This window comes from Ambystoma mexicanum, chromosome 3q (assembly GCF_040938575.1).
Source record: "Ambystoma mexicanum isolate Mex_15411 chromosome 3q, UKY_AmexF1_1, whole genome shotgun sequence".
NCBI classification, from domain to species: domain Eukaryota; kingdom Metazoa; phylum Chordata; class Amphibia; order Caudata; family Ambystomatidae; genus Ambystoma; species Ambystoma mexicanum.
The window spans coordinates 170,388,701-170,409,211 of record NC_090926.1 but is presented as its reverse complement, the minus strand read 5'-3'; the positions used below and the strand labels follow the sequence as shown (position 1 = coordinate 170,409,211).

The 20,511-nt window shown below is 42.8% G+C and overlaps 1 protein-coding gene across 7 annotated transcripts in view; it reads left to right on the top strand.

Moving 5' to 3' along the window:
• Positions 1 to 20,511, top strand: part of SCN8A (sodium voltage-gated channel alpha subunit 8) — a 1,610,732-nt gene that overhangs the window by 376,686 nt on the left and 1,213,535 nt on the right. For all 7 annotated transcript variants that reach the window (XM_069653414.1, XM_069653412.1, XM_069653417.1 and 4 more), the window contains exon 5: positions 15,629 to 15,757. In XM_069653414.1, the coding sequence (XP_069509515.1) occupies positions 15,629 to 15,757 (129 nt within the window). The remainder of the gene's footprint in view (positions 1 to 15,628; positions 15,758 to 20,511) is intronic.

The window sequence follows — 20,511 nt, the reverse complement described above, 5'->3', positions numbered from 1 at the left end:
TTGGGATCTTCCAGATGTCGTAATGGAAATCTTGCTTTCGGCCAGAAGACCAGCAACAAAGTCTTTGTACCGATGTCGCTGGAATAGGTTTAGTAACTGGTGCAAAGACAAGGATGTGGACCCTTTTCAGTGTGGCACCCCAATGGTGCTTTCCTTTCTGCTACATCTAGCTAATCTGGGGCTCCAGATAGGAACAATAAAAGGATACCTTGCTGCGCTGTCCATTTTCAAGTGCTCCTCGGAAGAGGTTTCATATTTCAAAATACCGTTAATAATTCAATTGTTAAAGGGGCTCACTAATGTATACCCTCCAGTCCCTTTTCATGTACCAGCCTGGGACTTAAATTTAGTATTAAAATTCTTGACTTGCATACCTTTTGAGCCTCTGCACTCATGTCCATTGAGGCTTTTTACTCTAAAAACTGTCCTCCTTGTGGCCCTATCATCAGCCCGCAGGGTTAGCGAACTTCGGGCTCTCTCATGCAAACCACCATATACTATTTTTTTATAAAGATAAGGTAGTCCTTAAAGTTAAACCTTCATTTTTGCCAAAAGTAGTCTTGGACTTCCATTTGTCAAAAAAAATAGTACTTCCAACATTTTATCCTCCTCCTCACCTGGGCAAAGAAGAAGAGAGATTACATAGATCAGATCCCAAGAGGGCTCTTAGCTTTTACATCTCTAGGATGGCTAAATTGAGACAAGATGACCAACTGTTTGTGGGTTACACTGATAAAAAATTAGGCTTATCTGTAACAAAACAGACCATTTCCCGCTGGATCATATTAGCCATAGTTGAATGCTACAGATTAGCGGGAAAAGAACCACCAGATGGGCTTCGTGCCCATTCTACAAGGGGAATGGCTACTTCTGCGGCTCTAAAGAGGGGAGTCCCGGCAGCAGACATTTGTGCAGCTGCAACCTGGAAAACAATACATACCGTTGTTAAACATTATTGTTTGGACACTGCCTCCTCTAACGAGGGTTTATTTGCAAAGGCAGTTCTGCATTCTGTCCACAAACTGAAATGGTACTCCCACCTCCAAAAATTGATACTGCTATGGGAGCCTATCACAAGATGAGGAATACGTTGGAGGACACAATCCATTCGAAGAACAAGTTACTTACCAACTGTAACGTTCTTTCGACTGGATGTTCCTCCCATGTATTCCTCATCGACCCTCCCATCCAACCCCACAGTACAGTTTACGTGTTCTTACACTTTCCTCTCACGAAGAATGTATCGGTCATGGGACACGGCTGGGTGTTCCTCGTATATATATTTTATCGAAAAAACAGAACTGAAGCAACGGGCGCGGCTCGAGCTACTTATACCATCGGTGACGTCGACAGAGTACGGAGTACGTCGAGGGACAATCGACGCCAAGACCTCGAGCACAGCGCCCTCTGCCGAGAATTTTTTTTTCCGAAGCAGCGAAGCTGGAGATAACGATTTATCACAAGATGAGGAATACGTGGGAGGAACATCCAGTCGAAAGAACGTTACAGTTGGTAAGTAACTTGTTCAACTGACCCTGAGGGAGTTGGAGGTGGATGAGTGAAGAGCTTGAGAAGGAAGATATTTAGGAAGAGAAAGTTGACGGTATTGAGGCCCCATACCCCAGAAGGCCTTGTGGACAATGCAGCGGGTTTACAACTTAATCCTCGCAGCCACTGTGAGCCAATGCAGAGATTTCAGTCCTGGAGAGATACGATCCCTGGACTTGAGGCCAAGGACAAGTCTCGCAGTCCTATTCTGGATGAGTTTCAGAGGACGGAGAGTAGAAGCAGGAAGATGGTTATTAAGTTGTGATATGTTTTCTCCTTTGTGTCCTATGTAATTTTGCACAACACTTAGCCGTTAGGCGCTATATAAAGCTAAATTAAATATAAACAAATGCAGGCATTTCCTTCTGAGAATGCCAGGTGGCAGATAGAGGCCAATTTGAACTCAACCATTTTATGACAAAACTAAAATTGGAGTGTGTTAGGGGGGGGGAGGAGGGAGCAGCATCAATGCCAGCATTGTACTGGATCTACACACAGAACTTTCACTTTGAACCCCTTGCCTCCCTCTGATAAACCAATGGAAAGTGTTATTATGAGTTAGTTGTTCTCTGGAACCTCCCTCCCCCCCAAAACATGGCCAGTTTGTGCATATCGCGACGAGAAAAGTCAGAGGCGGGGCGAGGCCCGGAAGACAGCTAGAGTTGCCAATGATCTCTCCAAGTGACAAATGGGCTGGAGGTGATGAACAGTTGAGGTGCTGGGGTTTAGGCTTGCTAATTGAGGAAGAATACGAACACCCAACAGGTGAGAAGGAAGTGCAGGGGTGGAGGGCAGAGGTGTGGACGACTGCTCCACACAGTGATTACGCATGGAGAACCTTCAGGGGACTTTAGTGATTTAGTTATTAGTAGACCAAGGCGGATTGCAGGGCTTCAGAAGAGGGTAGAAGGCTGAAAGGAGAGGAGCCAAGGGAGATCTCCAGGTCATAGTAGAGACACCATAAGCGTTATGAAGGAAGTTGGCACACGAGGCAGAATGTAGAGCACTGCAGAGGGCTGCTTGAGACCTCATTAAGTACTTAAGTTACATAGAACAACATGGAAAGCATTGTTTGATCCTGGAGGCATAGGGAGAGATGTGGTGAGTGTTTGGAAAGATTACTCCAAATGTAATTTTCCCTCCATAATGTGGACCCCTCAAACTTTTTGCTTTTGTTTAACTTACCTAAACTGACTTTTTCCAGTGGGGCACAGCCTTCAGCTGTACTCCACATTTGTTATGGGGAAACTGACACGTCCTTCAGAGTGTCAGTACTGGGAAAATGTTTCCATTCGTCTTGGACTATGATGCCAATTTTTGGTAATGTTTTATTTGTATGCCAAGTACCTTACTGTACCGCGCACAGTGATCTTTTCATTTTATGACCCTAGACACTCGCTAAGGATTTTTGGTGGTGAGACAAGTATGTCTAGGAAGAACTGGTGGCAGCAGTTTACTTCTTTTTATTGTACCATAACTTGTTTATCACGTTTGGTCCCTGATGGTGCCCAGTGCAGAAAATGGCCTTGCCACAAAGTCTTTTGTTCTGTCCTTTGGCCATCTTGTTTGTAGCCATCACCCAGGTCGGGCTGACCCGGAATTTCCTTATTTGGGCATGCAGCCGTTCTCAAAAACGGAATCTTTCGTGGGCTCCTGCATGTCACATGTGCTAGTGCCCAGGAAGAGGACTGGGACTGTCTGGTCCCAATCCACACTACCGGTGCCAGGAATTGTGGTATGCCTGAATGACTGAGACCACTGTGGACCATGATTGGCCCACGCCTGGCATGCATGCAAGAGAATAGATCTTTCATTGGTTATCCCAACTTTCCAATCTTGGATGAGAGAAGGGGCCCTGCATCCTTTCCATGTCGATCAACTGGAGTTCGCTCCGTACGACAGTAGGAGCCAAGTATCCTGAAACGCTGAAGCAGACCTGTGGAACCGCCAGAGACGCACTGGAAGGTTTGGCACCCTGAGCCCGTTGCTGTCCCATCAGACCCCTGCTTTTTTCATCGATCCTGAAGGCCTGCAAGGGTGCTTTGACCCTTTGGAGTAGTGGAAACAACTACTCTCTGCACCTCCTGATTACCCGCCAAGAGCCTTCTTGAAAGTGTTCCTGGGGCATCCAGTGAACTTACCAGCTCTACCCCAGGATATTGCATAGGAGTGCCTCCGTCCCGAGTTGTGACTCGAGACTTGAGCTAATGGTTAGCTTGAGGTCCTGGGCTCTCTCCTTCCAGTCCTAGCTCCTCTGAGTCTCAAACAAAGCGTGCGTCACGCCGCAAGCATTTGTGATTCCTACATCACTACGTTGTGGTGGCTGTCACTGTAGGGGTTTTGCTGATCTGCCCTCCTGTGTCCTGACGCCTGCTGCATTGGAATTTTCTTCCTCTCTTCTTTGTGAGCTGAGAAAAGGCTACTGTCCCCATCACTGATGATCATCCTGTCCTGCAGCCGCTGAAAGCGGGATCGTTTGGTCCGACCTGTGCCGAGGAGCGGTGAGTACTTGCTTCACTTACCGGTGGTCCCTGGCACAGCCGATACATTTTTACCCACGAGAATCCTTTAAAAGATCCTCATTTGGCTGGGCTAGCCTGCGCTCCCTACCTACTCCCGAACATCGAAAGTCCTCTACCTGCAAGGGTAGACCCTCCTCGAACAAAGGCACCTTATTCTTAATCACCCCAACCCGCTCCCTGAGCTGCTACAGCCCCATGAAGAGGTACCGTTTTCGCTCTTGCTCACGACCGCGCGTTGTAAACGCTGCTGTACGGTTGAGCGCAAGGATCCCTACTTTGTAGGGTGGGACTGTTTAAGTTAGGGTTTGCATTCTGAAGATCGCCCAATGCAATACATGTGTTAATCCCCCTTCTCTTATAGGTTGTGTATGTGTTTTCCCCCATCTTGCATTAGGCTAAAAGCAATTGAATATATGTAATCTAGTGAAACGCTTGTGTGGTAATTGTTTCTTATTACTCTGGTTTTTCGTGTTTGATTATAAGGCCTATGATAAATGTATATGTATTTTTGATATACACCTGTCTAAGAGTAATCTGTGGCTCGTTGCTGTGTGTGCTCATTGTGGGCTTCCGATCACTCTCACCGCCTCCTGAGACTTGGTCTTGACCGCCACCAAGCTACCTTGATTGGTCTGGCTAGTCCAGAAGGTTCCCCTGTTCCGCTAAACTAGTATGGCCTCCTAAACCTCTGCCCACCAGGTCAGAGTTTAGAAATCCATTTTAACAGTGAGCAGGACCCAACAGGCCAGCATAGTTTGGTCTGGATGCAGGAGATATCAAACTAAAGCCCCATCCACAATCATAACGTAAGTTCAAGGAGATTCTGGGAGCGAAAAGAAGCAACAAGTGACCAATTTTATGAGAGAAATGGCTACAAAAAATGAGGCGACAGTCACATGGAGCAGATTAGGAAAGCGAAGCAGTTAAAAGATAAGATTGGGGAGTTTGCATATGTGCCCCTAAAGCATTTGGAGGGAATTGTGGCAGAGCATCAAATGAACACGGGAGTAGTGAGGGACTGTAGCAATGACAGCCATTTATACGAGAGAGTCTTAAAGAGATTAGGGCAGTGAGATTGGAGATTAAATCTTCAGTAAGCGAGCTCAGAGGAAGGGTTGAGAAAATAGAACAGGCTATAGCCAGGATGTAGCCCGCTTTCCACAGTTTGAGAAGAGGCTGGAAGAGACAGAGCGAAACTATAAAGACCTGGTGCTAACAACACCAACATTGAAAATGGAGAATGGTGAACCAACATGAGCATTTTTGGAATTCTGGTGAAGGTTTGGGGAGATGGAAGAGCATGTTGAGAAAAGGGTGCAGAAACTGATTAACCTACGCTTCCCCTGTGGGACGATTCCTTTTATTTGAAGATTGAGTGAGAACATATGGTCGGGTGGAGGGGCACAGGCCCTAGATCTTTAGTAACTAGATGTCACAGTTTAATGGACATAGAATACTTAAAAAAATGAAGGTCAGGGAAGCCTGCAGTATATAAGCAAGGTAATGGTGATGCATAATGTGTCTTCTCTAGCACTGGAGAAGAAAAAGGAATGTTACCTATTGACCTCACGACTGAGCGAGACGAATGATCAGTATAGATGGGCCTATCCATTCACACTGATTTTTTGCACTCCGGGAGGAATCCTTCTCTTTCAAGTATGGAAGTCATTGAACAGGCAGCTAAGAAATGAGTTGGAGAACAAGGCATGAAGGGTGAAAAAGAAATCACTCCACTATCTTTATCTTATAAGACTAAATGGGAATAGAGCTGAGCAAAAAAACTGGATCATGAAAGTTTGAGAGTGAATAAAATGCAGACTAAGAAAGGTCTTCAGAAAACAAAATTTAAAAAATGAGGTCATGAATAAAGATTGGGAGATAAAGGGTTACATAATGGTTGTGTTAATTAGAAAATGTGGTACTCTAAGGGTGCAGAATGAAGGGTCTGAGACAGTGGGGACAGGGTTGTTCTAAACGTTTATTAAAGTAAATTAAGGGTTTGGAAAAATGCCTCCCAAAGTACTTAGAGGCGTATCCCTGCCTCAAAGGAAACTAGTGAAACTGTCAGGATGTCCACATAAAACGTTAGTCACTGTTGTGTCCCAAACCCATAATTCTCACCCTAACTAATAACATAAATCTAAAGTGCAAGAATACCTTGCTCTCAAAAAGGTGCTGATGAAACCCCTTCATCAAAGGAAAAGTCAGGGATGATATTAATCAAAAGAAATGTCTTCTTTCAAGATGAGTTGTTCCAATATCTGGGAATTACTCCTTTTCCCTGTTTCTTGGCTTCTTCCACTTCACAAGCCCAGAAGTTGATTTATGAGAAATGACAAACTTTACTCCTGTTTTCTAATATGGGTGAGGGTCCCAGACTTGCGGTATTGGTCGCAACCAACCTAGTTAAATTCTGTGAGTCCTGATTTGCCTCAGAGAATGCAGTCCACGACCGACAGATAGAGTATTTGTTTTCCGTCAAAATTCCAATGGTTTTTCCAGATTAATTTGCCCATCTTTAAAGCCTAGTCACGGAAAGGAAAGCTGGGAAAGTGCCTGGGTGTTGGGGATGGCGACACAGTTTTGTATGACGTTTATAGATCCCTTGGCTCCCAAGTTAGAAGACAGTTTCATTGCAATTGTTGAAGGTCGTAATTTGCCACCCTCTTTATTTTTCACAAAGACGGGAAAGATCCATAGCGTAATAGAAGTCATATAGGCCCATAGCTGTCCTTAATTGTTATCTAAAAGTATACATGAAAACGTTTGTGTTAGGACTCTAGAGAGGTGTACCTTAGTTAATCCGCTCAGGCGAAGTGGGGTTTGTGGCAGAGAGGCAAAGAGTGGATAACTTGGGAAAGACCACCTCATCTTTGAAGCGAGATACCTTTCATCTAGCCCTATTCTCTTCTAGTTAGAAGCAAGGATGCAATCAACATGTTGAATTGGAGTTTTTTAGTAGAGACATTGTAGGCATTTGGTTTTGAGCCCAATTGGCTGAAATGGATAGCAGAGCTTTACTCGAAAGCTAGTGGAGGAGTTGGACAATGTTTTTTTACCTTGTAGGATACATTTGAGTGGAGGCACGAGATTGGGATGCCCAGTGTCCCCACTCTTTTCTTTGCCCTGGTAATTGTTCCACTTGCTGAGAAAATACATTGAGAGGAAGGCATTAGAGGAATTATGGTAAGAGAAGCTGAATGTAAGCTGAGCCTGTGCGCAGTCCATGCTATGATGCATTCTGCGCAGACATGTGAACCCATTGCAGGGCTTTCAAGAGGAGTATGGGAAACCTTTGGGATATAAAGTTAACATTGACAAATCGGTTTCTTCATGTTGGCAGGGCAGCATAAGATATCATTTCGAATTTGAAATAACAGCCTTTCAAGATTTGTATGGGGAAATAACATATTTGCAAGTCTGGCGAACTAATGCTTTGGACTGCCGTTAACTTTTCCCAGTTATGTAAGGCAATACAGGTTGACTTGCCGAGAGGCCGGACATTTAAGTTGGGATGGGTAGGGAGGCCTAATTCTATAAAGATGAATGTATTTCCTACATTGCTGTTTTTGTTTTTTATGCTGCAGTCCACCTCACCCTGGAGTTTTTAAAAGAAGTTGAAGTAATGTTACTTTGTTTCCCGCGGAAGGGAATATTGATGGGGGAGAGAATACCATACGGGAACGAGGTGAAATTGGGTTTTCAGTTGCAGAAAGCTATTACGTAGCATCCCAACTTAAAGTTCTAAATGATAAACTGGGACCAAAAGAAAAGTAAACCATGGATTTGTCTTGGCAATAGTACTATCTACCCAATCACGTTGGGAGAATGGTTGTGGGGTCCGCATTCTTCCCTTCCTTGAAGGATTTAGTCCCACTCGGGGTAATGCATGTTTTGGACTCTATGGAAAAAAGGAGCTGGCGTGCTATTTTCTTGGCCATCCCCTTTAAGTGACTTGTGGGCTCCCCTATTTATAAGTACTTTTCATGAACCGTTGAGGTTTCAAAGTTGGTCTGAAGGTGTAGAGAGAGCAGGTCAGTTGTGGAGGGGAGGGGAGGGTAGACTTGCTGACATTATCGCGGGAACTCGATGTGGGGAAACAGTTTTGTTCTATATCTGCAATGGAAGGGAGTGGTATCGCAAGCACAGCAGAAGTAAACCACTGCAAGACCATTGCTGGTTTGAACGTGTACTGGATTTATATATGGGGAATAAAGGTCTGATAGCAGCTATGAACAGAAGTATAAGGAAAGTGAAAAATCATGGATTGAATGCGCTGAGATATATAGTTTTGAGAAAAGCTATGGAATTCCTTATTGTAGAAGAATTATGTTCCTGTATGTGTGTGAAAACCATTAGAGTATACTCCATATAAACTACATGCAATTACGCGATTGCATAGGTGGCAGTAACAATACAACTGCAATATGTTGCATCCGCATACCGGACAGGGCAGAAGAGCTCCCCACTTCGCTCTCAGGAAACGCAAAAACGATGACACTGAGCCATTTGCAACGGATGATGCTGCAGGCGTATCAACTGCTATGCGTGCAGAACCGAACAGCTGATGCCCTCAGCAATAGGTCCATGGCATGCTGCAAGTGGGAATTCAGTGATCTACTACCGTCATTTCACAACACATCTTTCAGTATAAAAGACCAAAGCTAAAATATTTACAGGCAGTTCTGAAAAGAGACAACACCTGGGATTCGCAAATACTGGGCCAGCCACAGTATCCTTGATCATTTCCTTGCAACAATTCATGTTTGCCCATGAAAGAGGTGTGCTTGTCTGAAAGGATCGCTGCATACAAAGTAGAACATGTGCATCGGTATAACAGTGTCTGATGTAGTGTACCACAACCTGACCGAGAAAATGGCAGTCGAGTCATATATTTAGGAACTACACCTATTTAAATATAGTGCCACGAGGTATACAGCACATCCGTGTCCATGTTCATGTGTAATCAGAACATGAAATGTAATTGGAATTGATCTTACCTGCATGCGATACTATCACATGGTGAATTGGTTACAAAGTATTTGAGTGTTGCAAAAATAATCTGGGTCTATTAACAAATGAAGGTGTTACTCAAATTGTACAAGTTGCTAATTGTAATATGATTACCCACATAGCAGACTGCTGGGAGTGTTGCACAAGTGCACCGTGGTACCCAAAGGATGTATCTCCAGGTGCAAGCCTGCCCGTTTAAATTGCATATCAATTTCCACATTGGCAAGCCAGTTTCAAACTTCCTCCGTTAATCACATATTGTCATGACCGTTTAAACCCTGTTGTCCTAGTTCTACCCTAGGAGTTTATTATGCCAGTTCCAGACTAAGGTGAAAGAATGCTCATGGCATTAACCTACAAAATGGCCATGCCACATTTTTAATCTTGACATTCGTTGGTTTTCCCAATTGAACAAATTATCATGCTAGTTTTCATGCTCTCAAACCCCGCCCCCCCGCCCACCCACTTCCCATCAGAATCTGATCATGCAATGTTTGTCAGAAAAGTGTCAGGCCAGCTTGAGCAGTACTATGCCAGTGTGCCCCTATTTATGCAGTTTGGTTATTTCTCCCATGCAATTGCTATGCAAGTTTTATAACTGTCACCAGAACATGTCTCGGCGAGTTTTACACTTACAAAACTATCAAGCCTGCTTAATAAATAACCGGATATTTTTGGTGGACAGCTAATTTCTACCATTTAGTCTGCAGAGCGGTAATAACGATAGTTTGCTATATTATGAGCTCTAGGTTGGCTAATAACCCTTTCAACAGATCCCCTTTTACAGAAAACCACAATGGGAAGTGCTTCCATACAGTAGTGGATTTCAGCTAATCTTAAAAGTTAATTGTGATTTTTTTCAGACAAGTCCCTGGGTAAATGCTTTATACATCTATATGGTTTCCTGCATGTAAGACTGAATGTTTCTTGAAATGGTATTGCGGGACCATAAATAAGGGTGACTACCCCACCTACACAGAAGAGGTAATCCAATGCTTGAAGGAAAATTCCTAATTTCCTTTCTATGGGCTTATATTATCTTTTTTAGCACCCTTTTCTAATAATAATTTAATAAAAAACTTTTGTGCAAATATTGGCTAGAGTTCACGGGTCTGTGATCTTCTAGAGGCGTACCACCATCTTCTATTATCTTAATGACACTTATAGAGCTCAACATAAGCCCGAAGGCACCTTGGCGCTAAACTAAAGAGGTAAGTTCGACCAGAGAATGAGAACTAAAAGAGAAAGGTCTACAGAGCACGACAAAATGGCAGATTGGCCTCTGTTACCTAGAGAAAAAGGGAGTTGATTCCAGGCCTTTGCAGCCGCCACAGAGAAGGCACGCCCACCCACCCGGTCATGCCTAACGCTTGCAGGCTGTATAGTCTTCAGATTTTGAGAGCGGAGCAGCCTGGTAGGTACATAAACTTTTGCTGGAGAAGTTCAACTTCCAATTTGTAGAAAGCTTTATGAACCACGCACAGAGCCTTAATTCTAATGCACGGCTCGACAGCGAGCCAAAGGAGATGACGCAACAGAGGGGTCATATGGACACCAAAGGGAGGACTGTTGGGGAGAATTCTCAGAAATGTGCCAGTTCCCTCCACCTTAGAGACCCCCAGCAACTTTGCTAGATTTTGAGGACTTGTTTTTTTCAACCTGAGGAGAGTGAGACCCTTTTTCCCACTCTCTCATGTATTTTTTATGTGATTTTTGAACACTTTCTTTTGGTTGTGGAGTCTGACAAACTCAATAGGCATCATCTTTTATATTGTGCCACACAGCACCTTCAGTGCAGTGGTACAGGGAAGTCTTTCAGATTTCCCATAGGTTTGAATACCTTCTCTTGGTACTGTTTCCAAGAGCAGTAAAGTGAAATTGACTTTACTTACATTTGTAACTTTCTAGACCCAGCACACACTATCTTATAATAGGGTGCTGGAGGGGTTACCTAGTATCCCTTGTCTAGATTCTCATGTGACATGTTTTATGTTACCCTCTCCTCACTGAATGGCTCATTGCAGTGGTTTCATTTTAACTACTGTGGTGTGTGTGCGTCCGCAGCTGCAGTAAAGCACCCAAGGGTGCCATTTTTGTCAACATGGCCCCGGTCTTCTTTTTTCGCCATATCTTTGTGGAAAGGTCCTTCTTGAGATTTACTCTGCGCGCCAAACCAGGTTTGGACCCATTTTCCGATTTGCCTTTGGCGGGATTCATGAGTGAAACATGCCTCTGGCTCCAGGGTGTCTGGTGTGGGCAGGAAGTGAGGGAGGTGCCCAAATCTCCCTGTGCCTAGTCTCCTAGGAGACCCAAATGCACTCTGTGATGATTGGCCGGCTGACTGTCCAGCAAGGACAGCCACCCTGCTGGGTGACTGACAGCTAGGCTGGAATGAATGGGAGAGAACTGAATAAAAGACAAGGCTGAGTTGACCACTGGACAAAGGAACAGAAGAAGCACTTGAGGAGACAACTCCTGGATCGTTGGTTTGCCCGGTAAAGCCCTGCTGCTGTGCTGAAACTCCAAATTTGCATTTGCATTGGCATAGAAGCCCCTTCAAGGACGACTTCTCCCCTTGAGTTGGTGGGACCAATCAACTCCAAAGTAAGCCACCCGGACATCCATCTCAGAGCTGGTTTTGTTTTCCTGAGAGTTGCTGCTGGAAACCGTATAGCCAGGGAGAGGAACACAAGATTGTGTGCGTGTCTTTTAAGATTTTCTAGAGCTCCAGGAAGATCCCTCGGACTCCCAGAAAGCAGGACTGACTGAGCCTGAGCCCCCTCAACAGAGCGCGGGACCCCAGAAGCAAGGAAAGTCCATCTCGACAGCCAGGAACCACGGTGTTGCTATTTGCGGTAGATGCGAGGAGCTGAAACACTGAACAGCCACTGAAAGTGAAGTTTGCCGGTTGCAAGTTTTGACCATAACCGGTGCAGTGCACGAGTCCTACGACGTCCTCCCTCTTGTCCCCACGACTGAGGCCCAGGAACAGTGGGCTCTGAAGAGCTGCACAGGAACAAGTCATCTGCTGCATCTTTTCTTCATTTTAAGGGTACTGTACAAAGTCTGAGAGAACTTACCTCTTACTGTAGAGTTGCTTGCATCTTCTACTACTCACAAGTCTAATCAGCTTGGGGCCCTACATTTGATTCTTCTTTTCTTCAAAGACTCCTAATACATTGTGCAAATACTTTTTCTACTTACCTACCAGATGTGCTGCATCCTATAAGACTTTTGCCCACTGACTTTGGCCTGGCCTAATGTACTGAATGACTCTTTCTGGGAGGATCCAAAAGTATTTGCCTGCTTAAGAATATTTGTGGTCTCTTGTATATTCTAAATAACCTTTTATTAACCTTTTTATGACTTATGATTCTAAATGCAACAGTGATATATTAATGTCCCCAGCACCCTAGCAATTGAAGTCACCTGATGGTGTAGGTAGTGTCTGTGGGCCATCCCAAAAGGGTATCTACCGATTTAGAAATATTAAGAGTGTGTATTTCATGAAGTGTATTTGATGGTTACTATTATATTGCTCCCTTCTGAAGAAGGCTTATTATAACTGACTGATAAATACATTAATAATCTTGTGTAAGAGTTTATTTGAATACTTGTAACTGTAAATCCCTGTGTAACTCCACTACAGCTCACATTGAGCCCTCTTGAGATAAGCCTTGCTGCTCAAAACGGTACCAAAACTGTGTAGTACAAGCTTATTCCAAAGGTTGGGTTTCCTATACCTGTAGTCAGAGATGTGTGTAGTGTTCCCAGTGGGTACTGCATACAAACATTGCCTAACAAGGACGAAGCACAGCCCTGGCAGCCGCGTTTTGTAACAGCTGAAAGCGTTAAAGCAGATGTTTTGGGAGGGCAAGGTAGAGGGCATTACAATAATCCATATTGCTGATGACCAAAGAGGAGACCACAGGAGTGTGGAACTTCGAAGGAATACAAGGTATGACTTTGCAAAGAGTCCAAAGTTTGAAATGGGCTTTTTGGCATGCAAAAGAAACCATATCCGCCATAGATAAGGAGGCCGAGATTTTGACCCTTAGGTCTTTCACTGAGGTGACAGGATGGGGAAATGAGCCAAGACTATCAGGCCAGAATTCGGGGGTCCAAAACACCACCAACACCTCTGTTTTTTCTTCATTGAGCTTAAGCCAGTTCACGGCCATCCAGTCACCAATAGCTTGCAAGCAGTTCCGCAGTCGACCTGCTGACTCTGGTTGGGTAAGGTCCAGCCGCACAATGATTTGAGTATCATTGGCGTAGGCATTACACAGAAAGCCAAAGGCATGAATTATACAATGAAGAGGTCAGATATAAAGGTTTAATAGATTGGGGGACATTGAAGAGCCCTGGGGAACACCACAAAGTAAAGGAGTCAATTGAGAACAGAATGGGGGAAGAGAAACAGATTGAGAGCGGCCCGTCAAAAAAGAAGAAAACCAGGCTAAGACTTGGTTGATGTTATCAAAAGCCGCTGATGGATCAAGCAAAATCCCTGGTCAACCAGGCAAAACAAGTCATCCACAACGGAGACCAGGATCGAATCCGTACCCCAACCCGAGCAGAATCCAGATTGAAATGGGTCAGAAAAGCCTGACGACTCCAGGAAAGTGCTAAGTACAGGGGACACTAGAGTTTCAAGTCGTTTCATAAGACAGGGAAGTAGAGAAAATAGGTCGAAAATTTGTCATGCTTCCCCGATGGAAGTTATGGCATTCCTGGAGACTCCATTGAAAGTGCCTTCACGTTACACTACGTTCTCCTGTGAGCGGTCTAGTGTTTTTTTCAAGATGGCTGCCCATTGTTTATACTGGAGGAATTGCTGGCGTTCGGATGCGTTGCACCTTCCGGCTTTTCACCGTCCTGCCAACGCTAGTAACTTTCACTCTCAGAGCTAACGCTCCATTGTTATCTTTTCTGTCTTTCTCTCCCGCGATCGTCCCTTCGATCGTTGCCTACTGTTCTGCCCTCTCGCCTCTTCGAGCGTACTTACTTCTGTTTTCTTTTTCTTCTTACCTTCGTTTCCCGTTCCGTTGCTTCCCCAAGCCACTCCGTCTCTCTCTCACACGCTCATCCTCCTCGTGTGGACTACGTACCTTGAATGAAGCCATTCTTGTGAAACATCCGTAAGGATCCAATACAGGGTTTTTTCAGCCAGGAGGCTTTTTCCCTGTTGGAGGACGGTCTCCCGGGGAGCCCCGCGGTTGGGGGTTTACCTCCCGATGGCGTGGCTTCCAGCAGAGACCGACCTTATTTACACAATAAGAAGAAAACCAAGGAAATACGCAGACGAAGAAAGACAGCACCACAAGAAGACGACCTAGACGATAAAGGTGAGGAGGAAGGAAGGGAGGTTTATTGTAAATCTGACAAAATTAGAGCGAATAGTAAGGTCCAAACCAGGCTTTTTCTGCAGCGGGATGATAAGGGGATGCTTAAGATTGCCAGGAATGATCGCAGAAGAAAAGTAATCATTCACGGCCTCAATAGGTCGTGAAACAATATCAGCAGAAATATTTGTTAGTATAGGGAGCGGGATGGGGTCCTGTGGGAATGCAGACTTAAGACCATTAAGTGCTGCCAGTACTTCCTTCTCTGAGAACACTGGGAAAGAAGACCATTGCACAGCCAAAGTAGCTGCCGAAGTGTGAACAGAAGGGGAAGGAACATGCCGTGCTTCCTGAGGGTGGGATGTAACAATGACTTTACTGATATCTTCTCGTCAGAAAAAAGAGACCGAGTCAGACAATTCCTGAGATGGCGGGATAGCGGGCTGAGACTTAGCCTGCACAGATAAGGACTGAACAACAGCAAATAAGGCTCTGGTTTGGTCAATGGGCTGTTCGATCTTGCTACTGAAATATGTTTGTTTGGCTGCTCTAATGGCTTTTTGATATTCAAGGGTGGCTAGCCGATAGGAAAGACGGTCATCCAGCAAGTAGGCGGATCTCCATTTGATTTCTGACTGTCTACGGTGAAGTCTGACATTCTTTAGCTCAACAGTGAACCAAGGCTCAGACGGACAGGTCCTTATCGGACAGCGTTTGCAAGGGGCAAGAGCATCGGCCATGGATGTTTATGTATGAGAGAAAGTCACAAGCGTGCTACAGGTAACCTTACTGCAATCCTCGAGAATCAAGTATGTGAGATTGGGAAGAGACAGTGTGCCAACCTCGCTTAAAAAAAAACTGTTGGGGGCCACAGGAGGGCACAGTCGTCATTGGCAGGGAGAAGGGAACCACTGAATGATCAGACCATGTCCTAGGACTTCAGTTCCTTTGCACGTTTGTATAGTTTTTGTAATGGTGATTTAAACATGAATTGTACTGTTATACTGTTGATCGATAATTAACTGTTGGGGATTGCATGTTTACGGTGATTGAACAAAATGTTGGAAACTTTTTAAGTCTCTTTATCGAGCCATGAAAATTACAAAATAGTTTGCGGGAAGAGCATTTGAAGAGCTATTGTTTTGGTAAATTATTACTACCCTTTTAAAAAAACTGTTTCTCACAAAACCTTGTTTACAGGTATACCTTCACTGGCATTTATACATTTGAATCTCTTGTGAAGATTATTGCCAGAGGGTTCTGCATAGATAGCTTTACCTTCCTCCGCGATCCATGGAACTGGCTGGATTTCAGTGTCATTTCAATGGCGTAAGTTGATATTCTGATAATGTCCACTTGTAAATGCATGTCAAAACGAGAAGCGAAGTGAACTGTTAACTTCATGCAATACTTTAGCTTTCTTGCAGTTTCAAATACTTCTGCTTGCAGAAAAGAGGAACAGCGCACCCAAACATGCGTGAGAATGCTGTTATTGCATCCAATTTAAGAAATGTTTTCAGAATTTGTGTTGCTGCTCTTTTCTGCAGGTAGTTGTTTCCTTCCCTTCTGTACCAGGGATAGTGTGGAAGCTGCACCACACAATGAAACCCAGTCAGGTGCTCTAGCAGGAGCCTCTTTCTTTGAATACTTTCTGATTGTCCCGAAATATACTTTGCTGTGTTAATGAGTGTCGTAATGCATCAGGATGTTGATTTACATCATTTTAGGACCTTATGCTTCAACTAAATGTCTAAAATGGCTGGGCAAAAAAAGACTTCAATCTCAAAAGAGATTGAAACATTGAATAACTCAAAGGAATTTTCAGACTGCACAACTACTTGAGAATAAATCTCTACCCATTTCTTCTAATCCAGTCATGTAAAAATGGCTACAAGAAATGTAATCTATTTTGAAGAATATTCAACTTACATGAGTGATAAGAAATCTTCCACAGTAACAGGAAAAATGCTCCTCGCAGCTATTAGCTTCCACTCCTTTTGAATTTCACATGGTCTGAAAATGTAGTGTCTGAAATTAATTCTGCCTGGTCCTTTCTTGCTAAAATAATGTATTTAGAATGTACTTCCCTTTCTGCCATCATTTGTAAACCTCTCTTTATCTGGCCATATCCTGACTATGTTAAAAGCCATCTAGTCTAGTACTCCATTAAATAAACCCACACTCACCCTGGCTCAACCTAAGGTGTTTGCAACTTAAGTTTTTTGTTGAATCTTGTGAGCCTCTTGGGGACCTCCAATCAGGATTCTGATCTGGTAGAGAGGCCAGAGAACGATTTGTCATGGAACATTGATCAGCACTCTCTCATTGACCTCGATCTTTGTTGGACCACGAGATCATAATGGAAACATTACACCCTGCGGCCAGGGAACCAAATTGAGCTCTTTGTTGGTACAGTTGGTACAGTTGGTACAGTTAATTTCTAACTAATGGATTTAACTCTGACTGTAGGTGGACTTTTCACTAAACACATACCTGTTCACCGTGGAGTTCACCAGAGTGCCACTCTTTCTTCATTACTTTTAAAATGTTTGTTGAGCCACTACATGATCTTCAGTGTGCCTTTAAAAGTAGGTTTCCAGTGTTATGCTGATGAGCGCCAGCATTTTTTCAAACTGTCCGGCACAATGACCACCACCAATACATGTTTTCATCTATCAAACAATGAATGGATTGTAACTGGTCTAAACAGTAATAAAACATAATTAACGGTAATAAACTCATGAAATACCAACAGTTCTGTCTCAACTCATCCTACCTCTTTTTTTCAGTCAATGAAGTAAACTTACACACTTGTCAAAACTCTGAATCACATTTTTCTCACATATGACACTAACACCTCAAGTCATTAGGATGGTTAATGGCACCACCGACTATCGTGGATTGCTTAAACAACTCAGACCATACCTGGAAGAAATTTACATGAAAACTAAAGCCAGTTTTAACAGGACAAAACTAGATCACTGTTACTCTATTTATATGGGCTCTCCCAAAATGTTAACTTCTAGACTACAAATCCCACAACAAAACAATGCAGCATGGTGAGTGATTAATGTAGCAATAACCCCCTCCATGGCGTCCATACAGGGTAGGTAATGGAGACGGGCTCTGCATATATTGCACAAGACCAATCTCCAGTAAAAAAAGCAAGATTGCCACAGCCATAGTAAATGGAAAATGGACGAGTCCCTTTTCTATGGTTGTGGACAGGGCCGAATGCTGTGACTGAAGGCTCTGCTCCAGCAGGTAAGCAGGGAGGCAGGGATGGGGAAAGGATACACAGTGTCTGTGGGGAGGTTTGGGCAGTAGGAGTTTGGGAGACAACAGGGAGACATTCCCTGTTACTTCACCACAATCAAGATGATGGCACCCAAGATTATTCTCGCCCACATTTCCAGCCACATGATTGGCTGAAAGCCCTTCTCCAGGTGCAAATATCCCTTACAAAATGCATATTACTCAAATGATACGCCATTTACACTGGCTCCCAGGGCATGCAAGAATTGACTTAAAGTTGGCCACCTTGCTCAACAAATGTTATTTTAAAACTGGCCCTAAACATCTTCAATCCAGGCTTACTTGTTGCAATCCAGCAAGAACTTTACAATCTACCAACCAGAATTTGCTAGTGTACCCAAGATTCAAGGCTTTGGGCCAGGGAATAGCCTACCTCCCTCTTTGAGAATGGAAAAGATTTCACATAAAAAAAATCAAAAATGTTCTCTTCCGCAAAATGTTACTAATTCTAAGCTGACTTTCAATCTTTTTACCCCATATGAACGCTCTTAAACCTTTAACGTTTGCTAGTGCTATTCAAAACAATATGTCCCAACAAAATTCTTGATTTCACTCTGCAGTCAGGAGTACAGGCTGCACTGTAAATACAATTAGTTAAACTGGAGATCTTCAGTACTATACAAAGGTGGGAGGTTTTCTTGATTGAGGAGGGAAGAAACCAATCCAGATCATCCATATTTGATAAAGTTTTTGTAATTTATTATGTAGACTGGTGTCCTTAGTGTGGTCTAGGATCATAGTGGAGAGAGACTTAAAGTATTTACCTGAGTGAGCTCTGGCGAGTAGTAATCTGTATGAAGACTTTTCATTTAATTAACTAAAGAAATCTTTAATTAGGCACATATATAATTTATGATTTAGCATCATGTTCCCAGAACAGCTTAACACTTCTGTAGTTGACGCTCTTGTTTCTTTGGTGTGCAGAGGTTCAGATCATGTAAAATGAACTGGAGTAATAGTGCAGGAATATGTTGCCATAAAGTGACATGTATCGAAAGCCATAATGAACACGGTAGAGGGTTTTCATGAGCAGGCAATTTTAATGGGTGTCCTTTACTCGTGTACTGAGAATTATTTAATAGCAACAGTTTGCTAGGCTTATGCAATTTGATTTATGGGACATCAGGAGTAAAGAGCACTACTTGCACTTTCTGGAAATTCTTTCATGAATGATTTGCTTATTTGGACTAAAAGCAAATGCATCTTGATAATGATTGGTCTCTGAAAAAATGGAATGGTAACAAGTATCGTAAATATCATGAATAATTATCCTAGTCCTGTAAAGCAGGTGCTTATTCCCTAGTCACAATTGAAGAGTGCTCTAAATTATTAACATTGTTATCAGTAATGTAGTTGGATGTATATTATGGTATATTCTAGTGAATTGCTTATAGTAATTAATACATTTGTATAAAGTATGGAATATTCATTCTCCCTGCAAATCTGGACTTTATCAGTAAAAGGAATCTAAAATTTGCACCATGAATATTAACGTTTTAGTGCTAAGCAGTGGACCCCTTTGACTACTTTGGGATCTGCTTTTCAAGGCTAGATCTTAATTGGGATCCAGTGAATACTTACTATGTAGTGCTGAATTCTATAACATTAACAATATGAAAAATGTATCCAAAATGACACACCTGAATTAAAATTAAAACCATTAATCCATTTTTTATTAACATCCATAAAAGACACATAGAGAAAGTAATTCTAAAAATGACAATACATTTAATTTGGTGTACTAAAATAATGTGTGATCGTCACAAATTTAACTAGTTTGAGTTTTACTTATGCAATAGGAACTTTTCCCATCCTCTTCAATTTTCTAAACTTGCAGTCTTGTATTGTTTGAAAGTAATTTCTTACTACTTTGGTATTAGTTCAAGAGGTCATTCATAGCATCTATGTACGCTGATGGAGTACCTAGTCTTGATGGTATTTGAGTAGATTTTAAAATGAACATCTTTTTATAATAAAGCGCATTGTGTCTGGTATCAATAGCATTAAAAATTATAAATGATCCCTGTCACTTTCAGCCTACAAGCAATACATATTTTATTTTAGTTGAGCATACCTGCTATTTACTGGAGAAAATGAATAAGAAATCTAAAAATTCATATTTTGTATTGTTTTTTTTACCCTATTTTTTTAATGTTTCCGCTTTATTTTTTGCTTTGCTGATTCAAATTTATTTTGGTGGTCAGTGAGACTTATGCTGAAGTCCACATACCATTACATCCCTTTTGTACTTCTTAAAGGGGAAGTTCACTCAAAAATGTTATGCTTTAAAAATGTTGGCCATAATAAAAAAGATATACTGGCATTATTTTTAAAAAGAACACTATGGAAAATATGCTTCAAAATGAGGCTTCAAGTTTTGATTTTCAAAGACTTGGAGGCCACCATTTTGTCAGCAGAACCAGTTTTCTGTGTATTAGTTAATGATGTGCTCTTGTGGCAACAATCAAGCAAAAGCCCCTTAATGGGAGCTTTTGCTTATTGCTGCCTGAGAGCAGCCAATACTTACAAAAATGCACTTCAAATGGATTGTGTCCTCCCACGTATTCCTCATCTTTGATATTCAATATCCAGCTTCAGCTGCTTCAGACTTATGTTTTTGCCAGACCTGGGCCTCAGTCTCGAGGATGATGTAATTGAAGTCATATATAGCAGCGCCAGTTGGCTTCAGGTCCTTTTTTCCAAGTAAGCTTACGCTTCGAGTTCTACGGCACACTTAAGTATTAACTTAGCGAAAGATACGAAAATGT